This window comes from Xenopus tropicalis, chromosome 1, assembly GCF_000004195.4.
Source record: "Xenopus tropicalis strain Nigerian chromosome 1, UCB_Xtro_10.0, whole genome shotgun sequence".
NCBI classification, from domain to species: Eukaryota; Metazoa; Chordata; class Amphibia; order Anura; family Pipidae; genus Xenopus; species Xenopus tropicalis.
In genome coordinates this window covers 152768172-152779175 of record NC_030677.2, presented here as the reverse complement: position 1 = coordinate 152779175, position 11004 = coordinate 152768172, and the positions used below count along the sequence as shown (strand labels likewise).

Below are 11004 nucleotides of genomic sequence, written 5' to 3'. Positions count from 1 at the left end.
TCCTGTTTTGGATGGAAGTTGACATGTTGCAAGGAACTGGCAGAGCAGAATGTTGTATATCCTCTACATGAGGATATACATCTAAGTCACTCCAGCCCTTTAAAGCCACACAGCATTAATGCAGAACTCTGCGAAGACGACGACTCTGAACAGCTTGAACTTTCTTCTGTCTGTTGGCCAAATTGCTCACCAGAGTCTGTCTGAGTGGAGGGAATATAACACTATCTGAATATTGCTTTGCAGGAGGCACCCTGTGAGGAAGATGGAGGTAAATAGAGTTAATTTACATTCAACAAGTGCCAAGTAACTCTCATCATGCTGTGAGCATTAACACTGACAACTATAAAGTTATATTTTCTGTGTAAATAATAGAGAGTTAAGGGGAGAGCAGGAGACATGGGTATAGGTGCAAATCTTTATTTTTCTGCACATGTCAATCTGCACAGACCATCAGTCTGTCTACTCTAGGGCCAAATGATCAAATTTAAATGGCGGGCATAGGCGCCGTAGGACTGAGAACCGATCCCATCCGTCAGGAAAATCAAAACCTGTCTGATCAAGATCTGGCCAATTTTAAGCCACATGTCGGTTGGGTAGGCCTGATCGGGGCAGATAAGTTGTGAATCAGTCTGAAGGACCTGAATTGGCAGCGGAAATCTGCCCATGTATGGCCAACTTAAAGAGATACTGACACCAAAAATGAACCCCTTTTTACATCTATCCAAACTGATGCCTTTGCATGCTATTTATAATTTTCCTTAAAAGTATTTGCCCAATGCTTTAACAGTGTTTAACATCTGATCCCCATTGTTCCTCTATGAGGGGGCGGCCATATTTGTGCAGCAGTAAGCTGTTAGCATTAAAAGCTATAACTGACAGGCTGGGAAGGGGCAGCCAGGTTGGCGAACTTCAGTAACAATTACTTACAAAAGCAGCCCTATCAGCAAAAAATGATCAACATGACCTATAGGGAACTTTTAATGTACTAATATTTTGAAAAGTGTTTTTTTTAGTGTCAGTATCACTTTAAGGAACGTTAAGAAATGGTATCATAGATTCCTCTGGGAGTATTTATGCACCTTTTCTACATTCGCCCAACTGATTTGTCCACAATGGTTTCATTTTAGTTTCTTGGAGGCCATTGCTTTATGATGTATTTAAATAGAATATTAGGTATCTGTAAATACAATTGCAATTAAAAACAGTATTTATTTGTTGCTTGTTTTTCTCTAGTTCTAAGGGCAAGGTCACACTGGGAAGATTGTCAGCCTGCGGATAAGCACAGGCTGACAATCCACCCATACGCTTAAATTCTTTCTTCTTGTACCTGCACCCGGAAGCATTGGAACCCACCCAGATGCAGGCACGTGCAGCAGATATTCATGATTTGTCAAGTCTCTGTGCTTCGGGGTGCAGTGTGACCTAACTCATGAAACAATGTAGCAGAATCTGTTCTCAGTGTCTGTTAATCAGCTGGCTTCTGCTACATTGTTTCAGGAGCCAGGAATGCAAAGAATAGAAACAGCCAGACAAATACTGCTTCCAATAGTAATAATAGTTGCAAATAACTTTACAACCATAAAAAATGCTTTTTATCTGCATTTGTATTTTAGAATTGCATTTTATTTCATGATGCTAAAAATAGTTTGGATTGACATCGTCATTAACATTCATCCTATGTCTAATATTAAAAATCTGGCCCTACATGGGCAGGTTTAAGCTGCTGATTCAGCCCCTTCACACTGAGCCATGTATGTGGCCCGTCGACTGGCCTGCCTGACTGATATCTGTCTGAAAATTCAGATAAAATTGGGTAGTTTCAATATACACTGGCTGAGGGGCACATTGATGCAGTCTTTGTCTTCATAGGCCCCAGTGGATGATTTGACCTAAGCAGCCTGATCTGGCCCAGCATGTTGGTGGTTTTATAGGGCCTATATACACTCATTTGGCGGATCTGGCCAGCCATATATGGCTTTGCTTTCAATTGCTTAAAAAACAGGTTAAGAAGCACTGTTTTACATGGTTTGGGCTCACCTTATGGCGTCTTTGAGGAAAGCTCTGGCCAGGGTTTGGCTTTCTTTGTTCCACTCAGTCCGGATAACATTGCTCAGAAATGCTTTAATCTGCAGCAGCTGCAAGAGAATGGGGCATGTTGGATCATCACCAGTATTACTTGGCCAAATTACAAAGGCAAATGACGTGTCACTTTTTCTCTGCCTCTGTAAAAACAGATTCAGCCCCCTTCCCTCACATATGGGCTCAATCACAGGACTGGAATCAATAAATCACTGCTGACACGGGCCAGATCCCAGCCCTGGCAATAAACACACACTGTGTGAATGGGGGTTGAATCTGTTTTTTCTGTTGGTATTATTACGGTGGCAGAAAAGCACAATATGCCATTAGCCTGTTACCCTCTTCTTTACCTCTTGTGTCACTTGCTGGTTTGTTGTACAAAGCTGTCGAATGATTTTCTCATGTTCCATCATAGTTGGTGACCTCAGAGTATGTGGTAAGTACTTCTGGACAAAAAGAGGCTTTAGAGATACGATGGGCGTAGGGTCAGCCAGCACTGTCTGATGGATGTTTAGGCTGCTGCTACCTGCAGAGTCCCATGAAGCTAGCTTGCTAGGAAGAAATAACATAGGTTATCTGCAGCAGTGCCTGAACAAAATATCACAACCAAAAGTGCCTGAATTGTATCCATGCAAAGCCTTAATGTGCAGAAATTGCTAAGACCTTAAATCTACTTCGCAGAAAAAAGAATTTACAAAAAAAAAAAGATCCCAGTGTGTGTGGTGCTGCCTAAGGCCCCATGGAGCTAGTTAGTTGCCCACAATAGATTGATACCACAGGCTACTAACCGCTCCAAATGCCTTTCCACCAGCAACAATAGGAAATGCCAGTGGACTAGCCTTTCCACTGCAAACTCCTATTGTTGTAACCAGGGCCACCATCAGAAATGACAGGGCCCCTCACAACAAAATTTTCTGGGCCCCCCTTCACCAGGTGCCCTTAAAATGATTGGCCAGGACAGAACCCTAGCATATAATGTCACACACTGAGCCCTGAAGTTGCACAGTACCCCCTCCCCCCAACATGTCAAAACTAATAGTCCCCACTCCCAGCATGAAATGGCATAATGCCCCATCTCCCCCAGCATGCCATGGAGCAGTAACCCCAACAGTGACAAAGTACCTACAACATATCATGTCACACAGTAACCCCACCAGTGGCACAAAACCCCCAGCATATCATGTCAAAGTACAAATCCCCACTACTGATAGTGCCACTAATGACACGGATTAGGGGCATCATGATCTAGCGTCCCACATGCTGCCACCTGCATGTACCCATTAGCCACAGCTGGGCCCGTGTTTGATCAAAGGCGGCTCCAGCTAATCAGAAAACTATTGCATGGCTGGGCCCCCCTTAAAACTGGAAATCCTCCGGGCCCAGGACGTTTGTCCCCCCCCCCCACGTGCCCCCCTCATGGCTGCCCTGGTTGTAACGGGAACTGTAAGGCCTACGCATTGCTTCGGCTTTCCGAAGTTGCGTGATTGTGAAGTTTCCTCCTCCAGGAAGCTTGGCACAACCTCGGAAAGCTAAAGCAATCTATCGTGGGCGACTAACTCGCTCCGTGGACCCTTAGCCTAAAGCCTGTTTGTATCATGTTACAATTACATGAAAGTACTGTTTAAAGTTACTTCTCTGATGCTCCCTGCATAATAAATTATATATAGCCTTGGGATCTATTACCCAGAATGCCTGGGACCTGAAGTATTCCAGATAAGGGATTTTTCTGTAATTTGGATCTCTGTACTTTTTTTGCTCAAAGTCATTTAAACATTAATTATATCTTAGATAGAGCAAGTACAAGGTACTGTTTAATTATTAGAAAGAAAAAAGGAAATATACCTGTGGGATCCCTTATCTGGAAACCCATTATCCAGAAAGTTCAGAATTACAGATTACAGAAGGCCATCTCCCATAGATTCCATTATAAGCAAATAATTCTTATTTTTAAAACTGATTTCCTTTTTCTTTGTAATAATAAAACAGTCCCTTGTACTTGATCCCAACTAAGATATCATTAATCCTTATTGGGGGCAGAACAGTCCTATTGGGTTTATTTAATATTTAAATGATTTTTAGTAGACTTAAGTTATGGAGATCCAAATTACGGAAAGATCCCTTATCCGGAAGACCCCAGGTCCCGATCATTCTGGATAAGAGGTCCCATACCTGTACTTTAAAAACATAAAATGATTAGCTTAAAATGTTTTTGGGGAATGGTTTTCCTGTAAATCAGAGTTTTCTGGATAGCAGATTTCCCCTTTAGAAAAGGACCATGCTTGATGGGGACCCTAGAGGCCTCACATTTTAAGGAATTCGGTGTGTAGAGAGTACATTTGGGAAATATCAATTTGACTAACTGTTTTTTAGGGTTAGAATTCCCTTTTGTCATACAAGTTATATTAATTGCATTGCCTGGTTTGCCTACCGTTCGCTTATGGGTTCCTACACCCACACACCCCAGATACGCCTGCGGTTAAGCAGCTTGGCGGTTGTGCCAGTGTTTCATGTATCTGTACTGATGGGATAAGCCAAGGGAGCGCTACATATGATGCTTATTGCAAGCATTCGCTGCTGAGTAGTTCTCTTTAACCTTTCCGTGGATTGATTTGCATGTGCAAATTTGAATTGTTTGGTTTACAGCTGAATCTTTCACAAAGGATTTGGGGTTCGGCCGGATCCCAAAATAGTGAATTTGGTACATCCCAAGCAAGATCCCTTTGCAACTTTTGTTCAGGGCCTTCTCCAATAGTTCCAAGAATATCTAGGGACAGCAAATATGTTTTCATCCCAAATCTGAAGCTTTTGAGTGTGTCTGAAAGAGCAAATTCTCCCTAAATCTCACCAGAGCGGGCCTTCAGGCTCCCAGCAACTTCTCCAAATCCCTTGGATTCCAGCCAAAATAATTATAATGATTGTATATTTTTTTTTTTTCTTGGAGTAGTAAATATATTTACATTATATTCAGTCCTTACACCTCACACCTACCTAGGCTGCCAATACCTCTTTGTAACCTCCATGTGTGTGCTGGCTGTGTACGCGGGACGGAATTCTTCATCTGTGCACATTTGCCTCATTTTTCGCCTGCCGCTATTTTCTTGGTGTTTCCTTAAAACAGGCACCCGGCCTTCTGCTCCATGCAGGGACTCGCCGGTGTTACTGCCATTTGCTGGAGAGCTGTGCACTGAAACAGATTCAGAAAATACAACCAACTTTTATACATGTCAGCTGATTTGCCAATGATCTTGTGAGCTTAATGCAGGAGCAATTAAAGTAGAATAGAAACTAGAGCTTCTAAAATAAAAAAAAATATTTGTAATGTTAGGGGGGAGGCACATGGGACATACCGTATTTTTCGCCGTATAAGACGCACTTTTTCTTCCCCAAAAGTGGGGGGGAAAAGTTGGTGCGTCTTATACGACGAACTGCGTCTTCCTCTATGTGCCGCGGCTCTCTGCCGCATCCTCGCTTTTATAAGGTTGCGCCCGTGCGTACTGACGTCACACGCACAGGGCGCAACCTTATAAAAGCACAGAAGCAGCTGGGAGCCGCGGCACAGAGAGGAAAACATCACGGGAGCTGGAGGCCGTTGGGGGGAGGTTAGGGGGGAAATGGAAGGTGCTTGGGGGCCCTGGGGGAAGCTGAAGAATGCTGGGGGTGCCGTGGGGGAGCTGGAGGATGCTTGGAGGCCCTGGGGGACGCTTAAGGATACTTGGGGGGGGGCCCTGGGGGAAGCTGAAGGATACTTGGGGGGGCCCTGGGGGAAGCTGAAGGATACTTGGGGGGGGGGGGGGCTGGGGGAAGCTGAAGGATACTTGGGGGGGCCCTGGGGGAAGCTGAAGGATGCTTGGGGGGACCCTGGGGGAAGCCTCATGTGCGAGCCCAGAGACAATTAACTTATACAGTTGATATAAAATATTTTACTACAGTATTTGGTTCAGAATCTTTTTTTTCTAGATTTTCCTCCTTTAAAATTGGGTGCGTCTTATATTCCGGAGCGTCTTATAGGGCGAAAAATACGGTAACTGTTCAGTTAGTTTGTGAGCACACTGGTCAAATTTAATAGCAAACTAACTGGTACTTATCTCTATAACCTGTTCCTTCAAAAAGTATGAATAAATACCATTTTATTTGCTGAAATCCAGCTGCAAAACAGTTCATCTCTTTCTGCACCATTTGAAATCCTGACAGGGGTGGGGGAACTAAAACATTGATGTTACAAATTGGAACAACTTCTCCAGAGCTTACAGACAGCATGCAGGAACTACATAACAAAATGCATTGCCCTAAGAAGTTCCTTTCCTTATTGACATCACATATGCAGGGAATTGTGGAATTTGAATGATGAAGGCTAAAGGCAGGCTGAGGACAGTCAACTACTATTACATTTTATTTGAGACTCAAAGTAGTCAGCCAGATCAGCAAGAAACAAACACCAGCCTGGGAGTGGGGGGGGGGGGGGGGGTGCGTAACATATTTTCGTCCTGACTTACCTGCATTATTGTTCTTTTCTTGCATTGTCAGCTTATATTTTAGATCTGCAAAAGAAAAATGTTTATTTTGTTGCATTCAATTGCTAGGCTCTCAGAGCTGTGCCTGTCCGCAGTTGCCCCTAGGATGCACCATGTTGGCGCAATCCTGCACCACCCACCTGAGTTCTGCATGTTCAGGCAGTGGATCTCCTGGTGGAGGCTGTGCAGGGTGTCGGCGTGCTCCCGTTGCAAAAAGACGATTCTTTTCTCTAGTACAGACACCGTATTTGCCAGACTAGAGGTGGGTTCAACTTCAGGTGGCCTTTCTGCTGGAGAAGGAAGCCTTGGGGGTGTCTGGGATCTGGGATCAGCATGTGACTTAGCGGAGACCGGGAGAAGCGAGTTGATAGACATGGAGGAGTTGCTCATCTTGAGGAAACTGCTATTTGCCAGCCAAGGCAGAGGTGCAGGCAGTGCCTGTCCCACGTAATTATAAGGCTACCCGTGCTGCAGTACTACATACACCAAAGGGAGGACAGGCATTTATTAACTATCAGTGACTTCAGCCAGGAACTGCAGCTTTGTATCAGTAACCATGGTAATGCACGTCATATCCTCCCATGCCGGCTCCCTGTCACTCACTGTGCTCCTCGGGTTACACAGTGCAAATAAGAGTGTGTGTGGGGTGTGGGGGGGGCACGTACAGTTCCAATAAACACACACAGTCTATTCTTTGTGACACATATAATTAAGGCCAGCTTTAGGGTAGAGCAGGGAGCACATTTGCACTAGGAAGGCTCTGCCATTAGTTAAATACAGCCTACCTTAATTTTTCCACAACTTGGAAGGAGTTGGACAATGTGTAAGGGTGAAGACACGCAGAGCTACTTAGTAGTGTAACCCTCTCTTGGCACACTCACTTATTTTTGGGAGAATTTGTTCTCTTTGACTTTAAAGATACTGGGAACTGGGATTCAGTGCAGTGCCTCCACCTAGTGGACAATGAGGAACACACCTCCAGGGACTTTCCACTAAGAATAATCACACAGTTTTGCAGCAATATCAAACTTTATATAACTGTTGAAAATGGAAGTAAAACAACTTTATGGATAACGGATTATCCTGCTCTGAGGAACCTGTGCAGTCTATCCACTGCTGGCACAGTCAGTCTCTATAGGTGCCCTTGTCCCAACTTGGATCTGGATAGACCACAACCCTTTTAGTTAGTTCAGTCCCTTCCCCAAGAGCTCTTAAGTCCCCCCAGGTAGCGCTACCTGCCCCAGAGTACCTTCCCCTATGGAAAGGTGGCTGCTCCCACATAGCAGGCAAACGAACAATACCTGTTCTCACCAGGGGACACACACAGAGATTCCACAGAGGACTTTGTACTCCATGGCAGCCGTGCAGACTCTTATCCTTTCAATCTGAATGCACACTTTGTACTGGTTGCTCACTCTGGATCTCTCTTCCAACACTGGCAAACAACTGCTGGGCCCGCCCCTAGATTTTTGGCTCCAAACCTTAAGCACACCTCTTCCCAGACGTGCACTGGGGTATCCAGCCAATCGGGTTCCTCCCCAGTCTGTAGCTAGGCTGGATGTTGTCACAGACTGAGAAACAGGGGACAGAGGTCTCTGATCCCCTACATACTCCCCTTGGACAAACCGGCAACAGCCTCGCTTGCCGTACCCCCTTACACTCAGAAACAGTACAACACTCAATAGGGTTCTCCACAGTGGTCTTCCTTTGACTCAACCCCTCATCTCCTTCAGGGGAGTCACTTTCAGATATGGAAGTCCATAGTAGGACTTCTGTGCTGTTAAGCCTTTGTAAGTCTTACAGTTCCGGGCCTGATGACCCATCACATGGCACTTGTAACATTTCCCTTGGAATTTCTTACACTGCCGGCGTACTTTACACAGTGCAGACTGGGCCTCACCCTCATCAGGATCAGGACAGTGTTGCTGTATGTGGCCTATTCTACCACACCGGTAACACAAGGTTTCCTCGTCTCAGTTGGGGTTTTGGCTCTCTCAGACATTTGAGCTTTTAACTCTTCCAACTCTTTGCGAAGTTTCTTATTTTCCTCCAGCAGTTTTGCATCAGCAGGGGACTTCTCTGCATGCCCTTGGGTGGAACTCCTCTTCACCCTCACATAGGCATCAGCCTCCTCCCGCCGAACTCTCTCCATCAGAGCAACATAGCCAGGGGTTAGTGTATCCTGGTAGTAAGCTCTAATTGTCACGGCAAAAGGGTCACTATTCAAAGTCCCTATCCTCATTTGGCGAATTCTCAGGGAATCCATTTCAGAGCTTTGGATTACCCCACGACTCGCCAGCAGTCTCAGGCCTTGCTCCAACTGCACCAGATAGGCAGACAGGTCTTCCTTCTCTTTCTGGAAGGTAGAGTGGAAGTTGTGGAGCATCTCTGTTGTACTCGCTACAGGGCCAAACGGCACCTCTAGGACTTCAATCAGGTCGCCTGAAGTAGCATCAGGGTGACTAACTAGGTAGGATTTCACCACATCCACGGCAGGACAGCGAAGGCTCTCAAGGATCTTCCTCCTCATAGTTGCCTCAGGGCCCGGTCCAATCTCTCACGGGCACCACAGTGGAGTCTCTCTAACTCTCAAAGGACTCCTCACCCGAAGGTACAGGATCTGCGCCTGAAAACACTAAGTCTTTTAAAACTACCGTTCCAGGTCAGCTGAGTCATTTGGTCAGTCAGTTGTCCCAGTGCACTCACAATATCAGGGGTGTCCAGCCGGCCTCCTGAGCTATACCAACTCCCCTTGGAGGCCATGCTCTCACAGGATGGACATTGCTTTACTTGACTCTGTTCAGCTGGCAAATCAAACAGTCTCTTATTGGGCAGCACACCTCCCAGTGCTGTAACTGCAAACTGGGGAACAAGGGTGTCATCATGGGTAGTTAAATTATCTGCGTCATCAGACAGATCTGGCAGAACAACCCTCCATGACCCTTGATCTCCCGCCTCAATATCAGGGGGAACCCTCTCACGGTCTCTCTCTGGGGCTCTCTATAAGAACATTCAGCAGAACCCCGGCAGAATCTCGCCGTAACGCAGCCACTCTTGGGCAGTAAAATATTTGTTCCCCATCAAGGATTTCATAAATAAAATCTTCTTTCACTCTTGGAATCATGGGCCCCACAACAGCAACCTTCCGGGGGTTCAGTCCCAAAGCATTACATCACTGGCAAACAGTTTGTGGGGTTTCATGTGCAGCCATGCTTTCATCCAACATTCCCAGCTTCCCAATAGAATCTCAGCAGTGCCTCCAAAATGTAACCCTTTCTTGGCACACTCACTTATTTTTGGGCTGTAACAGGAGGATTTGTTCTCTTTGAGATACTGGGAACTGGGATTTAGCGCAGTGCCTCCACCTAGGGGACACTGAGGAACACACCTCCAGGGACTTTCCACTAGGAATAATCACACAGTTTTGCAGCAATATCAAACTTTATATAACTGTTGAAAATGGAAGTAAAATAACTTTACGGATAACTGATTATCCTGCCTTGAGGAACCTGTGCAGTCTATCCACTGCTGGCACAGTCAGTCTCTATAGGTGCCCTTGTCCCAACTTGGATCCGGATAGACCACAACCCTTTTAGTCAGTTCAGTCCCTTCCACAGGTTGCGCTACCTGCAGGGCCGCCATCAGGGGGGAAAATCGTCCCGGGCCCGGACGTTTTTAGTTTTAAAGGGGGCCCGGCCGTGCTAAAGTTTTCTTAGTTCGGGCCCCCTTTAATCAAGTCCGGGCCCTCACTTCCTCCGGCTCTGGCGGCGTCCTCCGCTATGTGCCGCTACTTCTCCACTTTTATAAGGTTGCGCCGGTGCGTGCTGACGTCACACGCAAGGGGCGCAACCTTATAAAAGCGCAGAAGTAGCTGGGAGCCGCGGCACATACCGGAGGACACCCCGGCAGCAGGCAGGCCCTGGGGGAAGCTAGAGAATGCTTTGTGGGGGGGGGGGCCCTGGGGGAAGCTGGAGAATGCTTTGTGGGGGGGGGGGCCCTGGGGGAAGCTGGAGAATGCTTTGTGGGGGGGGGGGCCCTGGGGGAAGCTGGAGAATGCTTTGTGGGGGGGGGGGCCCTGGGGGAAGTTGGAGAATGCTTTGTGGGGGGGGGGCCCTGGGGGAAGTTGGAGAATGCTTTGTGGGGGGGGGGGCCCTGGGGGAAGCTGGAGAAAGCTTTGTGGGGGGCCCTGGGGGAAGCTGGAGAAAGCTTTGTGGGGGGCCCTGGGGGAAGCTGGAGAAAGCTTTGTGGGGGGCCCTGGGGGAAGCTGGAGGATGCTTTGGGGGGGCCTGTTTAGGGGGGCACTGGCTACCAAAGTTTTAGGGGGCCCTGGGCTGGCTAGCAATGATTTAGGGGGTACCTGCCCTGGCACCAATGCAAAATGTAACTCCTGGACACCAATGTTTTAGGGGGCCCT

The 11004-nt window shown here is 46.8% G+C and overlaps 1 protein-coding gene across 1 annotated transcript; it reads right to left on the bottom strand.

Annotated features, from left to right (window-relative positions):
* Positions 1-87: 87 nt before the first annotated feature.
* Positions 88-7426, bottom strand: ccdc74b (coiled-coil domain containing 74B). Its single transcript, XM_004910585.4, has 6 exons — positions 6731-7426; positions 6573-6617; positions 5068-5263; positions 2430-2631; positions 2038-2135; positions 88-251 (listed from the first exon to the last, which is right to left on the bottom strand). The coding sequence occupies exons 1-6, from the start codon at positions 6978-6980 to the stop codon at positions 116-118; spliced, it is 927 nt and encodes a 308-aa protein (XP_004910642.2). The 5' UTR covers positions 6981-7426; the 3' UTR covers positions 88-115.
* Between the last annotated feature and the right edge of the window lie 3578 nt (positions 7427-11004).